The 27,804-nt window shown below is 44.3% G+C and overlaps 1 protein-coding gene and 1 long non-coding RNA gene across 4 annotated transcripts in view; one reads left to right on the forward strand and one right to left on the reverse strand.

Annotated features, from left to right (window-relative positions):
- The window catches only part of EEA1 (early endosome antigen 1), a 60,448-nt gene extending 43,500 nt beyond the window's left edge, over positions 1-16,948 (reverse strand). Inside the window, exons 1-5 of one of the 3 annotated variants that reach the window (XM_077339032.1) lie at positions 16,781-16,948; positions 12,240-12,329; positions 1,783-1,910; positions 364-418; positions 199-258 (exon numbers count right to left, since the gene is read on the reverse strand). In XM_077339032.1, coding sequence (XP_077195147.1) covers positions 199-258; positions 364-418; positions 1,783-1,910; positions 12,240-12,329; positions 16,781-16,804 — 357 coding nt within the window. In that variant the 5' untranslated portion in view covers positions 16,805-16,948. Of the gene's footprint in view, positions 1-108; positions 259-363; positions 419-1,782; positions 1,911-7,308; positions 7,423-12,239; positions 12,330-16,780 lie in introns of those variants that run through there. The other 2 variants (XM_077339033.1, XM_077339034.1) reach the window with 2 other exon arrangements.
- Positions 16,949-17,085: 137 nt separating this feature from the next.
- LOC143838149 (uncharacterized) lies at positions 17,086-27,167 on the forward strand. Its single transcript, XR_013231248.1, has 4 exons — positions 17,086-17,435; positions 19,118-19,157; positions 25,799-25,855; positions 25,979-27,167. It is a non-coding gene; the product is annotated as an uncharacterized LOC143838149 (long non-coding RNA).
- The last annotated feature ends 637 nt before the right edge of the window (positions 27,168-27,804 follow it).

Raw genomic sequence — 27,804 nt, forward strand, 5'->3', positions numbered from 1 at the left:
TCATCCCCCATCAGCTGGTCTGACAGACCTGGAAACCCTACATGTACATGACATTCTTAAATTACTGCAGTAAACAAGTTATGAAACTAACTGAATCAGGCCACGTGCCTTACAAAAAAAGGTATTAATCTTCCATGTCAAGGTTGATAACAAACTGCTTGTTGCAAACCCGCTTCAAGTATTTTTTAAAGCAATTACTTGCTGCCTCTGCACTTTTTCTAATTCTTTCTTCAGTTCTTCAGAGTACCATCGTTCCTCCTGAACGAAGAAAAGTTAAAAGCATTTTATGAGAGCACAGTTTGGGAAATTTTCTGACACATATGATGAGGTAAAACCGCATAACAAGCAATGCATGCTTCCAACCTTAAGTGAAGCTTGCAAGTCTTGAACTTCTTGCCGGAGAAGTGTTGCATCATCTCTGAATACGTCCCATGTTAAAGAGAAGGAGACAAGTACATAACTACAATAATCATTTTAATACTATTTCCCTATTTAAACAACCCACTTGTTTTTAAAACCCCAAAGAAACCCTAAAGAAACAGTAGTCAGAAGTCTATTGCTTACTTTTCATACTATCTCTCAGAAAGTGTAAAGCAACACGAGCAGCTCAATGTGCTGCACAATCTTATGTGTATTCACTCAGAAGCAAGTCAAGTAGATTTACTCTAGTACGTGTGTTTGGGACTGAAGATTTTCAATATGTACACATCTTTTTCTATATATGGAGAATATAAATTTATTTTAAAGGTAAAATGGTACGTATAATAAAAATAAAATGTAAAATAAAAAAGAGAAATTAACACATATTGATAATAGACACAACCATGATAATATTTTATGCGCCACATTTTAGCAACAACAACAACAACACAACAACAACAACAAAGAACATCTTTGTTCTTTTAGAGTTTTGAATGTCTGGAGAGCTGGCTAAGGGACAGTTAAACCCATTATTATATATTATAGTTGTATCATGTGATAGTTTTACTGCTCTGGTAGCTTTCACAATGAGATGAAAAGCATCTGACCACTACGTAGAGCAATAACTGCTCGTCTGAATGGCTAAAACATGGCCTAAAACATAGCTTAAAAGAGTCAAATAAAGTTGTTGTATCAATCACTTTTAAGTATGTTTTAAAAACATACTTTTTTCCAATTTCCAACTCTTAGGACTACAATCTTTTAAAAAAATTACATGACATAGCACTAACTTAAAGGTGCTGGATATATATAGTTATTTCTCAAGTTTATTGGAAAATAGGACAAATGAAAGCTTTCAAGGTATGGAAAATGGTCCTTAATTTGAAGCCTGAAATTTACCTCTTGATATCATAACACCTGATCCCAGAGAAGTATAACAATATACTCTGATCTCTGTGAAGATAGTATTTTGTACATTATTGTACATTATTGGAAACCACCAGTGTTTGTACCCTAAAAATGGCCACAAAATAGAAAAAACAAAAAAAGAGAAACTGAACAATTCAAAAACTGAAAAAGAAAAAGGGATTCTTTTGAATTGGACAAGGGTATGGATCCCTTCAGAAAGAATTCCACAAAGTGGGGGCTATTGAATCTAATGTCAACACATGGTATTATTTTAGTACTTCATTTAGTTTCCATGTGATTATAGAAAAAAATCTTCAAAAACTTCAAATGCTAGCAATGTTTTCTTTCTTTCAAATGAACCATGCAGATTATCATATTTTACTTCATTAGTTAATCGTCATTACTTAATTATGGTAAGAACAATAAAATAAAGAAATAAATATTGCTCAGTACCTTTTCGGAGATATGTTAGATTCTCCTCCATGACTTGACTCAATACCAGAATCATGAACAGCTTCATAGTGTTTAAAAAGTTCTTCGGCTGATCCATGGGATTTCATACAAAGAGGGCAAATAAATCCCTATAACATGAAGCAAGAAAACATTTAATATTCTTTTGACCTTTTGTGCTTTTCCCTTTTTATAGGGTTCACTAAACCTTGCCTAATTAGCTAAATGCTTACAGGTTTCTCTTTATTATTTCACCTAACCACACAACACATCTGTCACATGGTATGACAAAAATAAGGGATACTCTGTTATTTCAATGTCAAAAAGGAGTCTTGTGGCAAGACTAACAAATTAATTGTAGAATGAGCCATCATAGGCTAGAGCCCACTCTGTTAGATGAACAAAGTGAAATCTGAGTGGACAGAGTTAAGTGCATCAAATACAAGATTTATATCTTGTGAAATTTCTGTACAAATCTCAGATGTATTTAAAATAAGCTCTGTGACTGTTCACAACGGTTGTAAACAGTGATATCATTGTCTACATGGTCATATTAAGCACTTTAGCACCTGCAATGGCTAGGAAATATATCATAGTCTGAATAGTAGTTTTCATATTTGAATATATAACTCTTTTTCATGAATGTGGGCAAAGCAAAAACAATACAGATGTTCAAGCTAGTTTACAATAGCTGCACTAGGGAACACCAGCTATGATTTTAAACAGTGATCAAAACACTACGGCAGAAGATATATGTGTGTTGAGTGTCACCAAGTCACTTCCAATAAATGAGTGTCCTCCAAAATGTGTTTGCACTGACAGCCTTAATCAGATCTTAGAAACTGAGGGCTATTGCTGCCTTTATAGAGTCAACCCATCTCCTGTTGGGCCTTCCTCTTTTCCTGCGGCCTTCAACTTTTCCTAGCATTATCGTCTTTCCCAATGAGGTAATATTATGGCATGAATTAATTTGATCTTGGTCACCAGTAACACATCCTTACACTTAAGAATTGTTTCTGGTTCTTTCATGGCTGCCCATCCCAATCTCAACCTCCTTTGATTTCTTGGTTGACTACTACAGAACTTAACTTTCCCCTTTATTGTTCCATCTTTGGGTGGACTAAACTGAAACATGCCACATGTATAGTGGTGATTCGGTTTCCTCTTCCTTTGTGAATATGCCACCTGTTCCTTCCTGCGCCAACTGACAATCTTCAATATTAAATAACCCAGATTTATGATGTTACTTGTTTCAAGATTCTAGCTCAATTAAACAATCACTCTAAACCAGGGGTAGTCAAACTGCGGCCCTCCAAATGTCCATGGACTACAATTCCCAGAAGCCCCTGCCAGCAAATGCTGGCAGGGGCTTCTGGGAATTGTAGTCCATGGACATTTGGAGGGCCGCAGTTTGACTACCCCTGCTCTAAACCACTGCATGTTTATGGCTTGACACACTAAGTGAATAGTTAAAACTATGGTCTGCAATCAGCCAGTAAGCCAAAATCCCCAAACCCGGGCTTGAAGCACACTAGCAACCATGGTTTGTACGAAGTACAAACTGAATATATAACTGAATTGATAAATCATAATTAGTTGTAGCACCACTTCAGAAGAAAGTTACACCACAGAACCAGAAGCACTGAGAAAACCAAATAAAAACACACATGGATCTAAACAAGTTTGCCTGTGCCTTTGGCAATTTCCAATTATGGTTTGTGTTTACAGTAGTTGAGAACCAAACTGTGATCTGAATAATGTCTAAACTGAGACAGGCAATTTCTATCCATTACCATTCCTTAGATTAACAGCATAGATAAAAGTTTTGTACTTAAATAAGAACTACATGTATTTTGTTCTTGATTGTTACAAACATAACATTGTTTCCTCACTCTAGAACTCAAAACCTGGAAAGGTATGCTATCTCAATATAAAACCAGTTCACTTTACAACTCCCTCAGTGGAAAAGATATTTTAAGTAGGATAATAAGGGGGCACTGAATGCTCTTTTCCCTTCAATACAAATTTGATTAAGGATTGGATCCAGACTAAATAACAATTTCCAACTATTCTCCTTTCTCACTGCAAATTCCCCTCCCTACTCAGGAACTCATTTAGAAGAGTTGGTTCTTATGTGCCACTTTTCTCTACTCTAAGTCTCAAAGGGGCTTACAATTGCCTTCCCTTTCCTCTCTCCACAACAGACACCCTGTGAGGTAGGTAAGCCTGAAAGAGGCCTGATATTACTGCTTAGTCAGAACATCCTTATCAGTGCCGTGGTGAGCCCAAAGTCACCCAGCTGGCTGCATGTGGGGAAGCATGGAATCAAACCCGAATTGCCAGATTAGAAGTCCACACTCCTAACCACTACACCAAGCTGGCTCTCAAAGTGCCTTACAATCTCCTTCCCTTCCTCTCCCCACAACAAGCACCTTATGACCTCATAAAGTTGGGCTCAGAGAGTTTTGACAGAACCGTGACTGGCCTGGGGCCACCCAGCAGGCTTCAGATCAAAAAACAGGGAATCAATCCTGGCTCTCCAGATTAGAATCCATTGCTCTTAATCACTAACACCATGCTCAGCAACCAGATTCCTAATGCATTAGCCTAATCACAGAGACATCCCTGCCCAATTTCTACCTTTACATGTCTTTAGGAAGCTTCAGAAATTTACAAAGAGCTGTAGCCTCCATTCCTTTATTTAGTTTAATTTGTAACACAGTCTTTTGATTGAGGATAACAACAAACAACAACACACATTCTAAAAACCTATTAGCAAAAGACTCAGACAGTGTGATCACATGAGGCTTGAACACTCTCTCAGAATAAAAGAATCAATTCTCTCTCTTACAGCAGAAGCTTAGCAAAGCAAATGTACCACAAAACACATTTCAGGACAAACCTTTGTTAGAATGAAAACATGGGGACTTAGCCTGATAATTCTCACTTTGTTATTATAGCACTGTAACTGCTATGTTCCAAAGTCTTAGATGAAAATTAGGAGGCAGTGTTTTCCCCATGACACACTCCATTTTTAAATGGCCATCTGTTCCACTTAATATTTCTGGTAAGGGCTAGGAGGAGGAGCATGTCTCATGGTTTAAGTGCCTCTCAACACCCACTCATGGCAGCTGTCCCACCCCTGACTGCCTCCTCTTCCAACCAGCTTGTCTGTCCAGCAGCCAGCCAATCGCCTTCTGTCTCCCACCCCTGCCCACCCCCTCCTCCTTCCACTTCCCTCCAAGGTTCAGAGGCTGCAGATCCCTGCCGCATGAGAGCTGCCCCTCTGTAGTTCCCTAACAACTGCCTGCAGCTTTTCCAGGTCCTGGGGGGGAGGAAGAAGCCATCTGCAAAGTTCTTCTACCCCACCCCACCACTAAATGCAGCAGGTTTGTCCTCTAGTAAGAACATACAACTTTTAAAACATAGTTATTGTGGATTTTGTTTTTTAATCCTGAAAAAGGCCCTCTAGTGTTGGGGATAGTAACCAGGGAGGGACAAGCAATGATAGGATGGGGGGAAACTCCTGTTGCTGTTATGAATGTCTCTGCCATCACAGCAGCAATGACAATTCAGAAAATCATCGCCATGGCTGTTTTCACATGGAGACCTTTCCCTTGGTGTCTTACAGCATTCCCACACTTCATGTGGAAGTTTACATATAAAGACAGCCATGGTCTTTGTGAGCATGGGTTGATGGACTTCCAAATGTCACTGCTAAGACTTAGCAGGGAAACATTGCACCAGCTGCAGGCAAAGCCTCTCTGTGAAAGTTTTCCTTACAAGAAATATGGAAGTGATTGAGCTTAGTACCACTTTCAAATGGTAATGTTCATATTTGGTGCCCCCTACCTTTAATACGGGGTTTCAAAAAACAAAAAGACCTCAGCCAATGTTGAGTTACGGTTCAGCTGTTGAGCTACAGGGCAGCTAGCATCAGATCTGCATTTCTGTGCCAACATGATGAACAGGAAGGGTGGTGGGGATGTAACATGTGAGTGTTGTAAAGCGGGGGTCCTCAACCCCGGTCTGCGGCCCGGTACCGGTCCGCAAAGGCCATAGTTTCAGGCCACCAGCAGCCGCGCCTGCCTCCCCCCCCCCCCCGCAGCGAGAGGGGGGGAAGAGGCAGGCACGGCCGCCAGCACACCAGCGATGCAAACGCGCACATGTGGGGCTGCCGCGCATGTGCGTTTGCGCCCCTGCTGGCGGAAACACGCATGCACGCGGTAACTCTGCGCATGCGAGTTACCGCCACCTGGTGATGGAAACATGCATGTGCGGCAACTGCGCATGCACGTTTACGCGCAGCTGTGGTGGCTGGGCCGCGGGCTCTCCCCCACCCCCAGAACTGGTCCCCGACCACAAGAGGGTTGGGGACCGCTATTGTAAAGCATTCACATAAAAAGGGGAAGCTAAAATGGAGTACATAAAAATATTTCCAGAAGAATTCAAAAGAGCATATATAGTTACTCTGTCTCTTTAAGAAGTCAATGAACTACATATTAGTATTCGTTTACTCATATACACTAAGTCACTTATTCTTCACATCCACAAATGTTAGCATCTTCTGCAGTGTTAACTATACATGCAAGTCATCTGTTTATGAAACCGCACTATCTTGCATTGGTTAAACTGAAGTGTTTTTCCATTTGGATCCACTGGGATCAGTAAGAACAGAAAAACTATTGGCATGTATTCAGCTCTAGGCTTGAAGAAGATCCTCCAGTGTAAAGTGCCTTTTCAAGCCTAAATAATTCTTCCACTGTACAAATAGCCACTTAAATAGAAAGAATCCTTATGCTGGAGAAATGGTTCACACTTTGCTCAAAAGTATCATACTTGCAATTTATAATTCTTCACTGTAATAACTAATAAATTTGAGTTATTAATATTTGATTGATAGTGGTAGTAAAACATACCAAAAAACTGTATTATTTGATTCCATGTGAACTGCCCTGACCCTCAGGGGAGAGCAGTAATACATTTAGTAAATTTAATCAATTAATTAATTGTTTCTCATTCTAAACTGCAGATAGTTTTGAAACACTGGGTGGAGAGCATTATGGCTTATGGCACACATCTTGATGCTTATACCTCTCTATATCCAGAGAACCTATATGCACAGCTTCTAAAAGACAAATCAATCAATGATTCTGAAATATTTAAAATGTGACAAAGGAATATCTTCTTCTCCAGGTTCAATACAACATATGTAGAAGCAAAGTGAAGTACTATATAAGCCGGTCAAATATAAGGGAAAATGCAAAATATGATCCAAGTAAATGCAAGGCTTTATCACTTTAGTCATTCCACAATAGACAGCCACAAACCAAAAGAAGAAAACATGAGACACACTAGAATGTACATATTTAGACACTTGCCTTCTGTTAAGTATACCAAAAAAAATCATCTCATTTATTCATAGAGCAGTTCCCAGAAAAGCTGAAGAGGCCCACACCAAGGCAACCGAAAAGGAAAACCATCCACATCCCATAACCCAGTCACTGCAGCCAAATAAACAAGAACCACAGTAACAGCAGGAAGTTCACGAGGCTCCTGTCGTCTTGTTTCCGTCCCAGTGTGCTCATTCTGGTAATGTTCAGACAGATCAGTAGCAGTAATGCACATTTTCATACACAGTGGACAGATGAAACCCTGTGAAATAGGTGTTTTTAGATACTTACTGGTTTTAGTAATACTCTAAACAAACTGAATGTCAAATAAGCAGAATAAAAAGCTCTTAACCTGTATACCACCTGTAGCTAAGAATTTCTTTAAAAAACAAAAAAATCAAACATTAAGCTAGTAATATGAATGTGAATGCAGTGTTAGTAAAAGTTGGCATGAAGGGTTAAGATATAAAGGTAAAGGTATCCCCTGTGCAAGCACCGGGTCATGTCTGACCCTTGGGGTGACGCCCTCCAGCGTTTTCATGGCAGACTCAATACGGGTTGATTTGCCAGTGCCTTCCCCAGTCATTACCGTTTTACCCCCCAGCAGCAAGCTGGGTACTCATTTTACCGACCTCGGAAGGATGGAAGGCTGAGTCAACCTTGAGCCGGCTGCTGGGATTGAACTCCCAGCCTCATGGGCAGAGCTTCAGACTGCATGTCTGCTGCCTTACTAATTTACGCCCACTGACAACTCATCTTAGAATCTACTATATTAGATGAGAATATAGAGGGGGTCCCCAACCTTTTCCAGTCAGGTGTCACCTTTGGAATTTTGGCTCAGGGTGGGAGGCACAACCACAATGTGGCCATGGGAGAGGCAGAGCTCCAGCACAATATGGCAAGCAGTTACAGATATGTGTAGTAACTTTTCACCATTTTAAGCAAAAGCTGTGTTTAACAAGATGCCTTTTGAAATGAAAAGACTGGATTAAATTACTTTCTTACATACAAAAAGCTCATCTTCAATCATATAGTAAAAATCCTTGTGCTGTGTGGATAAGTGCTGCAACTTCTAAAAAATCCACATCCAATCAGATTTCTAGTGGCCAATCAGAAGCCCTGCTGAGTAAAAAACCCACCTGGCCCTGCTCACTTTCTAAAATCATTTGTTAGATACTACAAAAAGTATCAGCAGATGAAAAGGCATTCATGGGCACCATTCTGAGGATCCCTGGTTTATAAAATCACTAGCCAGCTATTAAATGGCTTTTCAAAAACCAAGAAACCACTGAACAACAACAATGAAACATCAAAAACACTATCATTTGGTCATGATCCTAATCATCAGTTAATACTTCCTTTTGATATAATGGCAGATGTCCCAATAACACAATAACCCTATGTGTACTTTTAAAATGGTTAACATATATTCATTAAAATAATATGCTTATCACCTTAAAGAACAATATATACTCTTGCACTGCATAAGTCAATGGGCCTATACTAGCAACAACATCAGGCCTATCCAACAGGCTATTCTTTCTCATTTCCAGCAAACTGCATGTGTCACAAACCAAGACAACTCTTTGAAAGGTGACAAGAAAACTGAGACATGATAGCATGTGTTTTTGCACAAGGCAGATGATGCTTCATCCTAGCTTTTAAGGTTCTTCATGTGACTGTACAGGCGGAAAAACATAGTAGCGAAGATATTAGAGTCCTTATGGGCCCTGAATTCTAAAGCAGCAGGTACACTGAAACGGGATGGCCTCTGCTTAGTTGTGGCAGATTAAGGGTAAAGCTGGTCCACCCAACATTTCAGTGTAAAAATACTGAATACTTAAAACACATGTACACACATAAATAATTGCAGGGATAAAGGGAATCTGAAAATGTCCATCTCCAGTGCCCTATAATTCACTATGCAGGGTTTTAAACAGATCTTAATAGACCAGTCTAATGTGTCAGCGTACAAAGGAGTTCTCCAATTATACAGAATGTCTACTTTGTGAGTGACCTGATTTATTTTTGTCTCTTATATTTATCTCTTTTGTTGAACAAGTACTGCTTTGGTAGTTATTTGGCATGGCAAACACACATACATCTTGAACTAGATTTTTGAAAGAATACAGTTTCATACAAGGCTATATACTCTTACTAATAAGTTATCTGTACTGTTCCCTGTTCGCTAAGTTCTATGTAAACCACCTCAGCCTCAGGGGAGGGCAATGAATGAATGAATGAATGAATGAATGAATGAATGAATGAATGAATGAATGAATGAATGAATGAATGAATGAATGAATGAATGAATTTGCATTTTGTTTGACATTAAAGCATAATGTGAATACCAAGTTAAAAACAAATGATAAATCATCAATACAAACTACATAAAATTTAACTTTGTCTAGAGGACTAGACTACAGAATACCTCCTTATGGCACAATCCACTAGTACAGTGGTCCCATGGCTCCGGGCCGCGGCTCCCTCTCCCCGCCCCCCCCCGCAGTAAAAAACTTCCCAGGCCGCAAGCTTGCGGCCCAGGAAGCTTCTTACTGCAGGAGGGCAGAGAGAGGGAATCGGGGCCGGGCTGCGCCCGTGTGGGCGCGGCCTGATGTGCGGGCGCGGCCCGATGTGCGGGCGCGGCCCGATGTGCGGGCACGGCTCGCGGGGCGCGGCCCGATGCGGGGGCGCGGCCCTATGTGCGGGCGCGGCCCGTGGGTGTGGCTCGCGGGCGCGGCCTGATGCGCAGGTGCGGCGCGCGGGCAAGGCCCGATGCGTGGGCGTGGCCCGCGCAGGCGTGGCCCGCGCAGGCGCGGGCCGCGGGCCGCACCCCAATGCCCTGCCGGTCCCCAACCTCAGAAAGGTTGGGGACCACTGCACTAGTATACTTATAAAGTACAAATCAAACAGAAATACATGCCGCAACCCATCTATTTTTATGTCTCTATCCTAGACTAGATGAAGTTCCCCACTGATACACACTGCTTCATGTTCATCAAGTGATCACTTAGATGGGAACAACTGAACAGAACTTTGCAGCACAGAAGATCACCTAATCATTACTAAATGAAAGTCTTCAATCAATCCATAAGTGGAAGTTGACAGAAAATGAAGTTTCATGTAATCAAATCAAGTGAATGTCCACTTAACTTTTCTATTCTTCATAGCATTGTTACTATCCTAATGCAGGTTGCCACTGAATAATTATAATTTGTATCTTAAACCAGCAGCATAGAAATTGACATCTTCCAACATAGCAAAGAATACAACAAACAAAATTAACAGAATATATATTGACTTCTAGTCCATCCTTCCAGGTTAAGGATTTAAAAACATAGATTTAAAATGCATTTTAAACAGTTTAAAACTAGTTTCCCAGTGCCACATTCTTTAACCCTATAAAAGGAGGGGGAACATAAAAGATGAAATATAGTCCCCAAGATGTGAATTTGATAAACTTGGACAGGGAGACCAGCTAGTTTACAGATTTTTCCCTGAAGCACCAACCATATGCACAGCAAAACAATTCTGTTTTACAGGCCCTGTGGAACTGTTTAAAGCAGTGGTCCCCAACCTGCGGGCTGCGGCCCGGTGCCGGGCCATGAAGGCCTTGGCGCCGGGCCGCAGCTCCCTCTTCCCGCCCCCCCAAAGCGAGAAGCTCGCCAGACTGCGAGCAAATCGGCCGCTTCGGCGGCCGATTAGCTCGCGGCCCGGCAAGCTTCTTGTTTCAGGAGGGGAGGGGAGAGAAGCTTGCTGAGCCTCAAGCTAATTGGCCGCTTTGGCGGCCGATTTGCTGGCGGCCCAGAGGGACCGGGAGAGGGAGCCGCGGCCGCTGGCATGGCGGCGGCGCAAACGCACATGTGCAGACTGTGCACGCGCATGTTTGTGCCCCTCTTGGGTGCAAACGCACCTGCGCGGCAGTCCACGCATGCGCGTTTGCGCTGGGGCTGCCACGCATGCGCGGGGCCCCGGGCCGCCCTCTCCTGCCACTCCGGAGCAGCGGTCCGCGGCAACCAGAAGGTTGCGGACCACTGGTTTAAAGTTTTGCAGGGCCCTGATCTCATTAGGCAAAGTGTTCCACCAAACCTTGGATCTGATCAAGGCCAATTTAATTTCTTTGAGGCTGGAGATCCTGAGCAAATTTTGCCCTCTTGATCTGAGGTTTTGGGGGGACAGAGTGGAAGAGGTGGTCCCACAGATACAATGGTCCCAGACCATGTAAAGTTTTGAATGTCAAAACGAGAACCTTGAACTTGATATGGTCCTCAATCTGAAGCCAGACTCCTGTCCATATTGGCTAGGGAGACCAGACTGAAGTGTATAGTAAGATTTTCATAAGTATGTCAATAGCTTACATTACAAACAAACATACTTTAAAAACAGGCACTCGGTACATTGCTTATGACAAGTAATTATCAGCAAGCAGCCAGAAAGAGAAACTTCTGTAAACTGGAAGAGTCTGTTCTTTTTAACACAGATGTTGGAATCAAGAAAACAAACAAGCAAATTAAATGCATGAAGGCTAGTAACTTTTAAACACAAAACTGCAAGGCCAAAATCAGCCCTAATGTTAGAATTCTTAACTTTAGGTGTCTTTTTCACTGAACTGTTCCATAAAATAATGCACGTCTCCTTTTCTAAGCTTCATGTAGTAATGAAACTAAATCCCAGAGTACCCCTAAATATCAATATTCCATTCTGGCACCCCCACATATATTAAACAATTAAGATCCAAATGTACAGGCACACTAATTATACTGAAAATATGCTAATTGCTGAAATAATGCATATGAACTAATGTTAGTATTATGTTTTGTAACTTTATGCCCCACTCCTCAGATCTGCTGTACCACATAAAAACTGAATTTGAAATTTTTCAAAAACAGCAAACACATTACAGACTAAAGTTTTGTGCAGTATTGCAAGAAAGTAACAACATCACTGAACATCCCCAGTAGAAACAAGACAGGGGTAAACACCGCCAAATAACACTTTTAAACAAGAGGCCAGATCTGGAGTCAGGGGGGGGAGGGGGATAGTTCATGTACTATTGCAACACAGTACCTCTGAAGAACCCTCATTATTGACATCCACATTTCCAGGGATTGCAGATGATTCTGAGTCAGAACTCTGAGACCCAACTCTGCCTGGAGTCTGAAACAGAAAACATGTAAGCTTTGTAAAATGGAATGAGAAATGAACCATGTATACAAAATTACATTTTAAGGGGTTTTTTTTAATAAATCATTTCCACACAATAAATATATTCAGAGACTGTATCACTCCAGTTTTGTTCTATCTACACGAGTTCCCAATTCGCTATATGGCTCAGGGTCAGCTTATTTGAAGAACTACCTACCCTCATATTTGTTTGTTTGTTTATTATATTTATATACTGCCCTCCCCTGAGACTCAGGGTGGTTTACATGGAACTGGATGGGGGGGGGAGGGAAACAGCTCCCAATCACTACGGCAGTGATTCTCAACCTGGGGATCGGGACCCCTTTGGAAGGCCGAACGACCCTTTCACAGGGGTCATGGCAGGGCAAGCAGCTTGGCTGGGTAGGTTGCCATCTACACAACAGCCTTGTGGGGAAGATCAAGATACAGCATTTGTCTGTCTGGAGCAGCGGAAAAGAAACCCCAGGAAAAAAATTATATACAATCCTGAACAATGGATCTTCATGTCATTGGTCAGTTTCGGTTTAATTTCTGTGAAAGAACACTTGCATAATTTTATGGTTGGGAGTCACCACAACATGAAGAACTGTATTAAAGGGTCACAGCATTAGGAAGGTTGAGAACCACTGCACTACGGTCATCTTCAAGGGCCCATGTCTGAGGATCTTCACCTGAGGTTAGACAGATAGCAGCTTGAGAACAGGCCTTCTCAAATATGGCACCAAAATTATTGAATTCCACCCCCTGGGAGATTCATTTGCTCCCTCTATCACTGTCTTCCTCCAGTCTTGGTACCCCTTAGTGACCATCACTGATCCTCTTTCATGCGTTTATGTTATGTTGAATTGTTGCTTATATTTTTAATTTATTTATAATGTAATTTATGTACTACCATTCCCAGACATTCTGGCTCAAAGCAGTTACACTAAAACAATAAAAGCACAATTCATAAAAACAACAACCCAATAAATCATCTTAATATTAAGATGGAGGTAACAATTTATATATATATAAATCAAATACCAATAATTCCATTTTCACCAAATGATATAAGATTTTCATAAGACTGATATTACAAGAAAGATATTCTAAAATGGCAAAGCTCTCTCTTAAATTGAATGGATCTACTGTAATTAGAACTTTCTATATCTGACCACTCAGAGAAGGCTGCCTTTGGTCTTTGAAACTCTTTCCACATCTAAGAAGAAACTTTGTATTAAAGGCACTCATTTCAATCACATTCATTTGGTATCTGAAGCAAGACAAACACACAATTTATTTGGCTCCTGCCTAAAAAGCACCAGGGCAGAGATCAGTTCTTTCTTTTTTATGCCTTAATTCAATCAGGATATCAAAGCACTCACTGTATACAGACATGAAGCTGCCTTATACAAAGTTTGATAATTAGTGCATCAGAAGTTAATTGTATCAAGAACACAACAGGATAGGGTCTGTCTTCCCTTGTTTATTTTTATTTATTTAAAACATTAATTAGTTGTTGTTCCACCTTAAGGAACTTGAAACAGTTTACAATGTAAAAAAAAAAAGATACATGAACATCACAATTTAAGACAGTCAATAAAGAAAAAAAAATCAAATGTCTCCTAAATAAAACCATCTTCAACTGCCTCCCTTCCTAAAGATAAAAGTGAGGACACCGGGCACATCTCCTTGGAGTTGTAATCATGGGTCTGCCACCAAAAGAGCCCTCTCTCAGAAGCCCACCACACAAGTTTCTCTGATTGGTGAGATAGTCAGTAGGGTCTCTCCCTGTGCTCTTAATTTCTGGGCAAGAACATATGGGAGAAGATGATCCTTCATGTCTTGTTCCAGGGCAATTATCCCAGCAAGGCAAATCCAGTAGTTTATTGAAGAGACTATAAATGGCTACATAGGACACTTTGTTACTAAAGATATACAAAAATTTGGAACATAGATTGGACCAGGCTCCTCACCTCCAACCCTGTGTCATTTCTTCTCACAGCCTGTGATCTTACAGGATGCACCCTTTATCATCATAAAAAGGTAAAGGTATCCCCTGTGCAAGCACCGAGTCATGTCTGACCCTTGGGGTGACGCCCTCTAGCATTTTCATGGCAGACTCAATACGGGGTGATTTGCCAGTGCCTTCCCCAGTCATGACCGTTTACCCCCCAGCAGCAAGCTGGGTACTCATTTTACCAACCTCGGAAGGATGGAAGGCTGAGTCAACCTTGAGCCGGCTGCTGGGATTGAACTCCCAGCTTTATGGGCAAAGCTTTCAGACGGCTGCCTTACCACTCTGCGCCACAAGAGGCTCTGCACAATTTACAGCTTGACAACTAGAGGCAGGAAAGGGCAGCCATAGCATTCAGAATACCATAGGAGCCCAACCAGTCCAAGGGCCTGGAAAACAGGAGGAGGGACTTGAAGAAAGAAACCCTCCAGCTACCCTAAGAAGATCCTGGGACTTTGGCCAAGGCAGCCATGGCATGAACATGACCCTTCAGATACACTGTTCTGTTCTCCTAACCCTAAATAACCTACTGGACTGTTTCAGGTTGGGAAAACAGCACGGGAGAAAGGCTGTAGCTCTTCTGTCCTCTGCCAGATCTCAAAAGAGGAAACACATCATCACACAGTTGCAGTCCCTGTCTGTAATTGTATCACTCAGTGTAGCACAGAACTTTAATTCTGCTATCACCTTTCATGACCCTATTCCAAGTGAAAAGTTTTGCAGATCACCAAACCGCCAACCCTTCCCAGCACACACCAGGCAGCCACTTCTCAAAGGCTATGAAGTATGCCATATACACCTGATGGAACTTTCCATCCTCTTGCATCCTCCTTCCATCCTCAAACCAATACAGCAATATATTAAAGGCATAAGAAAAAAGTGTTTATTGTCTGTCTGTGATCTATGAGGACACATATCATGAGGCAACTGATCCTACAGGGCCATTAGCTACAGGCCCACTAAACAGGGGAGGGAAGGAACCTGGAACAACTTGCAGAAGTGCTCTGTCAGAAACAAAAAAAAAGACCCATGTTATATGAAGCTTTGATTTCTGGCCATTTGACTACTGTTGTCAACAGAAGGAGAGTAACATCTCTCTCTACACTGAGAGAAAATTAACTATATCCCACAAGTAAGTATGATAATGCACCTCCACTCAACCAAGTAGCACTCCTAGGGAGGAGCTAATGGTTTGCGGTAATCAGTCAGTGAGTTTTATGGGCAGGGCTCTGGTATGATTTGAAAGTCAGGTGACAGCAGGTTGGCAGCACCTTTATGAGTTTCCCACCCATAGGAACTCGGGTCCCCCCCTCCCCTGAGGCAAAGAGTCCCTGACTCTTTCTCTGAACACTGGGTGTGCTCCATTTTCACACCAGCATGGCAAAAGAAGGACGTAGCCCCTGTCCTTCACAAAGGACTCAGGATGAAGTAAGGGCACCCTGGTTTAAGAAAAACTGCTGTACGCCTGTCCTCCCAGGGAGCATGAAAGCAGCAAAACGTGAAGACACCATCACTTGTCATCAATTATTAGCATGACTACACATTAGCCTGACTTGCCACTGTCTTTTAGGTATGTCTGGGCACCATGCGTGGCTGCCCTATGCCTGTGGGTCCGAACACATCCAAGCCAAGGTGCAATGGCCCCGGCAGCTGCACCCAGCGATCTTTATCTGCTATGTTTAACAACACGAGGCTAAGAAGCGTCGGTGAGTAATGCCTTCCACCCTGCACAGAGACACCTCCCTATCAGTGGGAGCGACGGATAACGCTGGCAAGCGATGAGGCCTTCAGCGCCAGGCTGCTATTGCAGCCGGAGTCACATTCACAGGGGCCAGGCCACAGCCGCCTCGGCATCGCGGGGGGAGGAAAGACGCCTTCCGCCTCGCAGCCCTCCCTTTCCTTCTCTTTCGGCCGCCTCCACCTCCAGACCCACGGGCGCGGAGGGCACTCGCATCTTCTTCCCTCCCCTCCCCGACCAGCGACCCGCCCTCTGCTCTGCCACAGACCCAAAGCCCCCCCCCCTCCCCCTCCGCCTGCCTCGGCCCGGCTGCGGCAGAACCACCCCCAGCGCCCCGCCCTTTCCCGGGCCACTTCCACTCTTCCTTCAACCCGGAATGGGCAGCGAGGGAAGGGGCCTATGCGCGGCCTGCGGGCAGGGAAGGAAGGCGGCTCCTTGCTGGGTTCCCAGCCAAGATTTGGGCGCGGGGAGGGGGATCCCTCACAGCAAACTGGCCCGTTGCGGGGGCCCCGCTCAAGCAAGCGAAGGGCGCCTCGGGCCCGCTCCGGGAAGTGCAGCCGCCTCCCCATGCCGCCGCCGCCGCCGCCGCTGCCGCTGCGGCTGCGGCTCCCTCAGCAGCCGACTCTGCAGCTGCGGCGCGCCAGGCATCCTCTCCCGCCTGCCTGCCTGCCTGCCTGTGCATCCTCTTACCCTCTGTAAAATCCTCCTAAACATCGTGGCAGAGGTCACGTCCCCTCCAGGATGCGGGCTCAAAGCGGGCTCCGGAAGGCCATCTCTAATCACAGTGGTGCCTCTCCGGCCCGGCCCGGCCCAGCCCGCCCTGTCGCTCGCTGACAGCGAAGGGAGCGAAAGGCGGGGCCTCGGCGGCCGAGACCGCCCTCTGCGCTGACTGACTGACTGACTGACGGCCAAAGGGGCGGGGGAAGCCGCGGCGCCCTCGCCAGGCCCGTGGAGGCTGTGGCTGGCTGGAAGGGACGTGCGGATGGGTTACAGGCCGGGCGCCGCGGCAACTGGGGTCGCGTCCGGAGGCGCTTCCGCCGGCCCCGAGTGCCGCCGAGGGAGCGCGTAGGCCCCGCTGGGCCTGGACTCCGGCGCCGTCTCCGAGCCAATAACGGCCCCTCCCGCCCGCAGACGAGCGAGAGTGGCGGCAGATGAGGATTCGTGCTTGGGCTGCCCGGGGTCTGGTCAGGGGCTCACTTGCCCAGCAGCTTTGGGGTTGGCGGGATTCAGGAGGGCCTCCGGGAAGATCCAGCTGCTGGTGCGCTGGACGGGATGGGCCGGTAGCACGAGTAGGCAGACTCCTCAGCCCTCTGCTCCTCTCGTTTTAACTGTTTCCATCCCAAAAGTATGTGCGTTAGTTCGATTTGAGTCCGAATCGTAGCTTAAGACAGTGAATGGAGTGGTTTGGGACAGATGCATAAGTACCAGACGAGAGCTTAATGTCAGGCAGTTTTACAAAGAAGTATTGCAAGCAAGGGCCCCGTTGTTTTCCCCTTGTCACTCGAATTCTTTTGGGCCACCCCATATCATCTCTGCTTTCTTCTCTCCCTTCCCCCACCAACTTTCCCTGCTCCCTTAGACTCCAGCTTTATTATTTATTTAGTTAACTTATATCCTGCCTGTCTTGCTAATAGGGAACCAAAATAACTTAATTGTTCTCCTCTCCTCCCTTTTATTCTCACTACAAGCCTGTGACGTAGACTTCACTTAGCATGAGCAACTAAAGGTTCTTTAGTTCAGACTAAAGGTTCTGGTAATTACCTTCAAGGCCATACGCGGTCAGGGCCCAGTGTACCTGAGGGACCGCCTCCCCGCCTATGCCCCCAAAAGAGCTCTGCGCTCTACTACCACCAACCAGCTAAGGATCCCTGGCCCTAAAGAAGTCCGTCTGGTCTCGACCAGGGCCAGAGCATTCTCTGTTCTGGCCCCTACCTGGTGGAACGAGCTCCCAGAAGAGATCAGGGCCCTGACAGAGCTTAAACAGTTCCGCAGGGCCTGCAAAAAGGAGCTCCTCCACCAGGCATTTGGCTGAGACCAGACGTAATCAACAGTGACCAAGAGCACCTGCTCCCCCCCCCACCCCCCCTCAGAATTCAATCAATAAACCACCCCCCTCAGAATCCCATCAATAAGCCCTGGACCTGTTTGTAGTACTATATTGTTATACCGTTATATTGTGCTGTTATTTTGGTTACAATTATTAGTTATCAGTTATACATGTTACAGACTGTTTTATGTATTGTTCTCTGTTATGATGTAAACCGCCCTGAGCCTCCGGGGAGGGCGGTATACAAGTATGATAAATAAATAAATAAATAAATAAATAAATAAATAAATAAATAAATATAAATAAACAAATAAATAAATAAATAACTGGCCAAAGGTCATACAACGAGCTTCCATGTGGGTACAAAATGGGTCTTCCTGACCCTAGTCTGATATTCTTACTACTCTGCCACAGAGACTGCTGTCAAATAGTTTTGACTTCAATGGTCCTCAGTAAGTTTGTGTGGTAGTGAGTCATTTGGTGGTTGCTGCCAGGCCTGGACCCAGTGAATCCTTTCTCCAGGCCCATAGCCATGAAAAGAACTCTGCCCACTTCCTTTTATTAACAGAAATCAAGGTTTGAAGGCTGGTCCTATTTTTGGATAAATGGTTTCAGAAACAGGTCCAGGTATATTGCCAGGGGTTCAAAAATTGACCCACAATTGAACCATCAGGGTAATTTTAGATCATATGTCTGGTAATTTTTGCACTAAACCTGGAATATGTTTACCACCCTGGCGATTGAAAGATGTTTAACAAACATAGTTTTGTATATCTGTGTGTTTTGGAAAAATTGTGTGTGTTTACGGTTGACTTTTGAGGAAGACCAGTATAGGCTGAAACACGTTAGGTCTTTGGATGTTAAGATACAACTGACCTATAGAAAAAGTGTTACTCCCTGCTGTTTTTATTGTTTTTAATATTTTTGTATATTTGAGCTTCATAAATAAAATTTAAACATATCTTCTGTATTATATAAAGGTGCAGCTTTCTCAACCTTTTTAGGTCCTCAACATTTCAGGTTGGTTTTGTTTGTTTGTTTCCTCCCCCATTCATTCATTCATTCATTCATTCATTCATTCATTCATTCATTCATTCATTCATTTATCATTAGACATCTATCGCATCACTCCCAGACAAGCTGGCTCCCCATAAAATACAATATATAAAACACAGCATAACATGTAAACCAGATAGATGGCAGTCACAATAACCCACAATAGGCCCATTTTCTTCCATTCCTCTATAGACGAGAATAGCCGATCCCGCCTGGTCCAGTTGGGGTCGTTGTTAATATTGTTATGATTGTCTAGCAACCCCCCACAATGGCATTTTAAAAGGTATAGGCACTACTATTGGGGGGGGTTAAGTCCCCCCTTATTATTTTTTAGATTTATTTTGCAGAATATCATTGTCCCTGCCTCTGTTTTATCCTCATAACAACCCTGTCAGGTAGGTAAGGGTAAGAGTGTGTGACTGGACCAAAGTGAGCTTCCATGACAGAGTGGGAATTCAAACTTGGGTCTTCCAGTCTGATTTGAAACTCTAGAGACTAACAGCACTGGTTAGCACAGAGTGGCTGTTAAGAAGCAGCCAGGCTTGGGTGAGGCATGGAAGTCACATAGTAGCAAGTTGTCCTCTGGTTGCTGACAGGCTTGGCCCTGATGAACCCTCCCTCAAAGGCCAAAACAGCCCTGGAAAAGGCTTTCCCCTCTTACTTTTACTGACAGAAACCAAAGCCTGCAGGCTGGTAATACTATTGTGGTTGCGTAGAAATGTCCACTAATGGTAATTACTTAAAAAAACTGCGTGTTGTCTAAATTTGGAGGGTTTTTTTAACCTTTTAAAAAGATTTCAGCTTTTTCTGCAAAGTTGAGGCATTTTCTGTCTTGTCTGTTCATGGCTCCAGTCTCTGGGTATGAGTGTCCACAGATTTGGTCATAGAATCATAGAGTTGGAAGGGGCCATACAGGCCATCTAGTCCAACCCCCTGCTCAACGCAGGATCAGCCCTAACCATCCTAAGGCATCCAAGAAAAGTGTGTATCCAACCTTTGCTTGAAGACTCCCAGTGAGGGAGAGCTCACGACCTCCTTAGGCAGCCTATTCCACTGCTGAATTACTCTGACTGTGAAAATTTTTTCCTGATATCTAGCCTATATCCTATATCATATTAAATATATAGATTATAATTACATATATTGATTAGATATATTGATTGTTGTTATTCCATCAATACATACAACAACTTACTGAATAACAAGAAAAGGAGTATATGATCTACCTTTAGCTAATTTGGGAGTGTGGTATAAAAACAATAACAATAGAATGCCATATATATATATATATATGTATGTATGTATGTATATGTGTATATATGTGTATATATATGTATCTTAACACAGCGGCGCCGCAGACTAAATAAAGCCGTAAGGGCTTAGGGGGAGGAGTTAGGGCGGGCTCTGTCCGGGATGAGGAAGGGTGCCGATTAGCCCCTTCCTCCGGACAGACCATCGGCCGGGATTGGCCCGGCCGATTCCCGCCCTGCCGACAAGGGAGTGACTGCGAGCCGCGCTCTGTGCAGCTCGCAGTTGCTCCCTGCCCGCAAAGCGCCTCTCGCCGCGTCAGGCCGCCAGCCAAGGGAGCCCCTGCCAGCCGCGCTGCGCGCGACTGCCAGGGGCTCCCTTGCCTAGTGCCCGCTGTATTTTTATTACAGCAGGCTTGATTACTAGTGTATTTAGATTTCTATACTGCCCTTCCATACAGCTCCGGGCAATTTACATTAAACATTGTAGAATGGTCATATAGAATATTCTAACAATGCAATAAATAACAATCATAACATAACATGACAACCAGAACAGTGTTTTAACAGAACAATAACAATGACAATCCCTGGGCAGGCCAGATTTTTCACTCATGGAAAGGCGTCTTGGGGGGACCAGCAGTTGGCCTCACGCGAATGCCTGGCAGAGGAGCTCCCATTTGCAGGCCCTGTGGAATTGTGGAAGTTTGGGAAGGGCTCTGGGCTGATTCTGCACTTATTCCATTGTTTATTCCATTGTGGATCCTGCTGAATTCATATGGATTTGATCTCTGGTCTTTCTCTACCCCCCCCCCTCAATTGAAACAGAAAGTGTTCTGCACTCAATTGTGGAAGCTCAGAAGGGGGGGGAGCACAGCAGGAGCCTCTTTCTTTTCTTGAACAAGGAGGGGTGGAGAGAATTAGAGAGGAGGGGGGAACCAAGAGGCAAAGATAAGTTAGGGCTTCTGGAGTGCAATCACTTTAAGACAAGCCTTGCAACAGGGAACTTAGACCTGGCGCCCTGGCCAATCAGAGAAGACTTATTTGTTACAGCTTTGGAGGCAGAGTTAATTCGGTTTTTGAAATATTGAGGCTTATATCAACTCCAGGATATCATGGGGGAAAGGTAGAGTCACCATGAATTAATCATGCTTGTTGCAGAAGGAAAATTTCAAGAACCCAAAATCAAAATGGAAATTGAATTCAGTGGAGACGGGAGGGATTCATTCAAACTGGGACTGGGTAAAAAGCCCCGTGCAGACTATACCCTGATGTCTTCAGGAAGCTCATTCCATCAGGTGGGGCCAGGACTGAGAAATTCAAAATTCAGGCCAACAATCTCCATGCCAGGTAAACAGGGACCTTGCAAGATACATCTTGCTGGCCCCACAGTGGAAGAGATAATGCAGGGCATAAATGGCCTGTTAGAGCCTCTTGTGGCGCAGAGTGGTAAGGCAGCCGCCTGAAAGCTTTGCTCATGAGGTTGGGAGTTCGATCCCAGCAGCCGGCTCAAGGTTGACTCAGCCTTCCATCCATCCGAGGTCGGTAAAATGAGTACCCAGCTTGCTGCTGGGGGGTAAACGGTCATGACTGGGGAAGGCACTGGCAAACCACCCCGTATTGAGTCTGCCATGAAAACGCTAGAGGGCGTCACCCCAAGGGTCAGACATGACTCGGTGCTTGCACAGGGGATACCTTTACCTTTACCTTTATAAATGGCCTGCAGGGTATGTCTACCTGTAAGTGCCATCTGTCTCTGGGGAAAACAACCACTGCTCACTCAAATGAACATAGGATGTCCTATCTAATCAATTGTTTCCTGTTTACCCCCATCCCAAGGTGCATGCCTTGAGTGGGTGTGTGGATGCCCTGGAGCGGTGAAGGAAGAGAACTGGGAGGATGCTCCACCTGCACAACAGAAGGCACAGGATAATAAAGGCCACACTGGAGCACCTGGCTCCTTAACAGGAGATGGGTGGGGGAAAGGGGGATGAGGGCCAATAAAATGTTAGATGTTTGGGGCTTTGGAGTGGGGGGGGGCTGCTTGTTTGCCTCACTGTTATGTTGTCCTGTTTTAAAATAAAACTTGTTAAACTTAAACCAGGAGTGCCTCATGCACCCATATTTCAAAAAAAGAAAACCTTATCCCACCAGCCAACAAGCAGGCAGCACAGCAGGGGAGTCTCTTGGTGTGATCACCTGACCCTTTTCTCCCCAGCTATGAGGGCAGAATCCCACCACCACATCTCAAGTTTGACCAAGAAATAAAACACACAGCAAAGCTGTAAACAGGTTTAAAAAAGGGGGGGGCGAGAATCTGACCGGGGGTCAAGGGGAATATTTATCCCTTGGCTTTATAAGCTTGCACCTTTTTGCAGTGGTCCCTACCCAGACCAGACGCCTGTTCTGGGTGCCCTTGCTCATTCCTGGAGTGGAGGGGTGGGGGTGGGATTGATTGTACAGACAGGTTCCCGTGGATGCTGTAGGATGCTCCAGAGTGGCCGGGTTGGGGTTCTCCCTCCCCTTGCCCACCACATGGTCCACTATCCTCTCCATCAAGTCCCCCATTCTGTTCAGAGACTCTACAGCCACCATGAGGTCAGTGTTGCTCCTCTCCATGGAGGTACTGAAGACCTCCCTGCAAAACCTTGCCTCCTCCCTGTTGTCCTCCTGCCACCCAATGAACAGCTCCCTTTCCTGCTGGAGCATAACCTCTTGCAGCACCCTGGCCTGGAGCTACGCCCCAGGCTGGTGAGGAGGGAGACGCACCTCTGCCGTCTCCTTTCCCTGTGCAGCGGCTTCTTGGCCAACTGCCCGCCAAGGGGCCGCTCAGCTGCCTCGTCTTCCGAGGTAGATAAAAAGCTGGAAAAAAAGGAAAAGGGGAGTGGGTGGAAGACAATGCATGGAATTCTCCCCACTTCTTACCTAGGTGCAGAGCAAGGTATGCTTACCACCGGGCATCTCCAGGCATGCTGGGGCACGGTCCGTCCTGGCCAGAGCTGTAGGCTGCATTGTCTGTGGTGATGGCGGTATATAGTCTGAGAAGAAAAGATTGGTCAGACATCAGAAGCAGTTCAGAGCAAGCAATTAGAAGTACAGTAAGGTTTGGTGAAGCCTTCTCCTGTGCAGAGAAACCTCCCTTGTCAGCTTCCAGAAGAACCAGCACCTGCCCAACTCCCCTCCCCCCCCCAAGGATAGCTGGTGTAGACCAGCACCCACCTATCTTCACGGCAGATGAATCGCCGCCTTGCAAGTCCTCCCTGCAAGGAGGTATCTCCTGGGACTCAGGGGGTGCTGGCTTGGGAGGAGAATGTGCTGTAAATTAAAAGCAGAGGTTGTGACCAGCAGCCCAAAAATGTTCCCAGGGCTGCTAGCTGGACATGCAGAGGTTGGGAGGGTAGGGAACATGAGAGGGAAAGCCTCCAGCGACCCAACACGCAGCTGAAGATGGAAGAGCCCTGGACGAGAAAGGACTTTTCCTTCAGTGTCCCCTCTCAACACAGAAATGAAGCTGCACAGGGATGCTAGGCACACGTCAAAGTGTCCAGCCACCCTAATCCTGACCCTGGGGCTCCCAGCTTACCTGCAACAAGCTGCATGGAGCATTGACAGCCATGGAGTTCCCCCTGCTGTATGGGTAAGAGGTCCAGGGTGATGAACTTGGTGCCTGGGTCCCTCTACAAGACGGCTCTCAGGGAGTTGAGGGCCCCTCATCCAAGTCCTCCAGCTGCTGGTGGCTGCTCTCCTTGGTGGAAGGCTTCCTGACCTGTAACTTAAGGCTATGAGCCATGCGTTTTGGACGACTAGTTCCATCCCCTTCTCCATAGATGCCCCAAAGCTTATTGAAGTAGGGGCAAATCACCGGTGCAGCTCCAGAGACCTTATTATGGTTAACACAACATAAGAGATATAATTGGTTATTTCACTTCTTATTAACAATTTGTATTGAACAATTTGTATTAAAAGCAATAATTAGGCACTACACATTTTAATTTAGGTCAAAATCTGGAGATTTTTGAGCAGATTACTCAGAACAATTATATCCTACCACTGCACAGATTAGCATGCAGTGTTCCACTGTTTTATAATTAAATCAGCTCATATTAGCTGAAAATTATGAACCCTGCTTCTAATTGAACAAGAATTGGTGTTTACAACATCCCTGAAACCCTAGGCTAATTTAAACTGTTCTTTCCCTTTTTAGTACCTATTTTCGCAAGCCAAAACATACCCAGAAAGAAAAGCTTGCTGGCAGAGTATAAATTTGCAAAGGATCTGAATGCTTAATGAATAAATAGCTTTATTGAGAATCGAAACATCTTTTCAATTGCCAGCTTGTTGTAGTGGTTAGGAGTGCAGACTTCTAATATGGCCAGCCGGGTTTGATTCTGCACTCTTCCACATGCAACCAGCTGGGTGACCTTGGGCTTGCCACAACACTGATAGATGTGTTCTGACTGAGCAGTAATATCAGGGGTCTCTCAGCCTCACCTACCTCACAAGGTGCCTGTTGTGGGGAGAGGAAAGGGAAGGCAAATGTAAGCCATTTTGAGACTCCTTCAGGTAGAGAAAAGCAGCATCTAAGAACCGACTCTTCTTCTTTGTAAAGAGAGAAGAGAGATAGAGTCCTAGCAGTCTAATTGACTAACTATTATTTTCTACATCTGTCCTAATATTTAAGTCCTAATATTTACTGGTCAGAAATGTGCAAAATTGTGATTGGAAGATCCATTTTTGAAGTATTTTACATCTAAGCTTTACATTTGATTTTGGGAAATGCGCAGATTGTGGAGACCCCACAAACTGCACTATGTTTGCTTTATTAATTTCCTGAATGGGTTGTCCCAGTTCTATTAAAATTAAGGACTTGCCTGACTCCTCAATGCTCCACCTCTTCCAAGGAACACAACTAAATGTTAGTCCAATGGCACCTTTAAGACCAACAAGGATTTATTCAAGGTATGAGTTTTCATGTGCATCCACGCTGTCTTGCACAGATGAAGGAATTGAGTGCATTGAGGGAGGGAGTCAGGACAGCACAAATGAAACCAGCATCTGTGTTGGACGTTGCCAGTGGGGAGCGTGAGCCACTTGAATCTATCTTCCAAGGAAGCAAGCCCAGAAGTGACATAATGGCATTACTGGTGGGAATATCAGCAAAAGTGAGAACTGGCAAGCAGCATTATTGATCCAAACAATCATTTCCAATGAATTTCACTACCAAAGCTGATGCTCTCTGTTTTCCCTCAGGACAGAAGTGTGAAAAAAGGAGGGAAACAAACATAAATCTCAGAGTAAGAACCATGCAACAAAACAAGAGAGATATGATGATCTAATTGTGTCTGTCTCTTCCAATAGGAGAGCTAGGTTCCTGTGAGGACATTCTGCTGTTCTGGCCTGCAGCATCTTCTTCAGGTAATGTGCCCTTTTATTGATTTATTAAGAATGGCACAAATTTGCTAGTCAGAAAGACTATTTACAGAGATGATTATCAGTGGCAACTTTTGCAAAATACTTGGCACCAATCTTTTCCTGCAGCTTCATATGAAAGTACGTTGAACATGCTGTGCTGAAGACTTGGCAACAAATCCTGTGATTGACACACATGGCAGATTTCTGGCTTCATTATGAAGACATCCAGTACTACATATAATTATAGATACAGTGCCCTTTTCTGCAATCCACTCCATCCTCTGACACTTGCATCAGCCAAGTCCTCATGTGCTTTAAAATCTAGTTCTTAGGTGCATTTGTCATCGCTGCTATATAATGTACTCCATGAACTCATCTCTCCATGTTTGTTACCTCAAGTTATCCCTTTTCCCCTCCATCTCTGCCACTTTTATGTTGTTTCCTACTATTGAGCTAGTTGGCAAAAACTATTCCCACTTGTCCATTCTTTACCATATCAATGTATCTAATTGTCAACATGGCCAAATCTGTAATCTTTTTTACAAAAAAACAGGGAAAGTTTTCTAAAATGACAGAAAAGCTGTCCCCTCTATGAGGAACCAAGAGGCAAGTTTATCAAAAGAATACTTCCTACCACCTCAGGCCTCTCAAAAACTGAATATGTGATTTTTCTACTGTCTGATATCGATGCTTATGTTACCAATAGAGTTGCACTGTTTGCTCTCGCCACTAGGAAAATCAGGTCCAAATTGTGCAATTAGGATTAAAACCCAATCATTATGGTTCCTTTTTATCTGCATTTTTTTATTACTATGTAGGAACTAAAGTGACAACTTTTAAACTCCTCATGATCTTATCAGTTTTATGTCTTGATTTTAACTGATTTTGTATATTGTTAATTTATTTGAAATGGCCTATGGCTGATTAATAAACTAATCTTTAAAAAATCTATATAGCAGCAAACCCCAAGAGAATTGACATCACATGACAAGCATGGCTCACCCAGTCACAGCTGCTTACTACCATTCTATAACAACCATCCTAGCAAAGCCAGCATGGTGTAGTGGCTAAGTTTTCAAACAAGCATCTAGGACTCCCAAGTTTGAATCCCTGCTCTGTCATGGAAGCTCACTGAGTGCCAAGCCCACATTCTCACCCGAACGCATCTGACAGGTGAGGACAAAGTGAAGGGATGGAGAATGGTATAAAGTGCTTTGGTTTCCCACTGTGAAAAAGGCAGGGCCGAAATAAATAATAAATGAAAAGTAAGTTGATACTTTGGTGGGAACAAGAGAAGGAAACAGGGGAAGCTGAGGGTATGGGAGATTCCTGGCGGATAGAAAGAGGAAATAGTGTGAGAGGGAAAGTGAGCTCTCCCCCCCCCCCCAGTCCTTGCCATTTCCCCACTGTGAAACTGGGCCCAGTCTGGCTGGCATCATACAACTAGGCTCAGCCTGGCAACTGGCATCTTGCAACAGAGGCAGAATGTTAGCAGGGGGAGGGAAGAGGGTCAGATAAAGGTAGGCTGGCTGGTGAGTGGGAAGGAGAGAAAGGGGCAAGGAAATCAGATAGGGGGCTGCCAGAAAATGGAAAGAGGTAATAGTTATGGAGGAGGAAATAAAATGTCCCTGCAAGCTGTTCCCCTACTTGTGACATTCTAATATGGTATCTCATTCTATGTGCCTTTTATGACAGTGACTAAGATAATCATATTTTACTTTATTTCATTCTTAACATACTTAATGTATTGTAAATGAGCTGGAAAGCATTAGCTGAGTAATCAGAACCCTGCCAGCATGGTAATTTAAGCGCTTGGTTGCATTTTGCAAAAATGCGTGGGGGGGGTGCAGTATCAGATTACAGTTTCTACAAGTGCAATGAATTTGAGGAAACCAAGTTTAGTTTAGTTGTTACAGTCATTGAACAGCATAGAGGAAACCAAGTTGAATTTG

The sequence above is a fragment of the Paroedura picta genome, chromosome 5 (assembly GCF_049243985.1).
Source record: "Paroedura picta isolate Pp20150507F chromosome 5, Ppicta_v3.0, whole genome shotgun sequence".
Taxonomy (NCBI): domain Eukaryota; kingdom Metazoa; phylum Chordata; class Lepidosauria; order Squamata; family Gekkonidae; genus Paroedura; species Paroedura picta.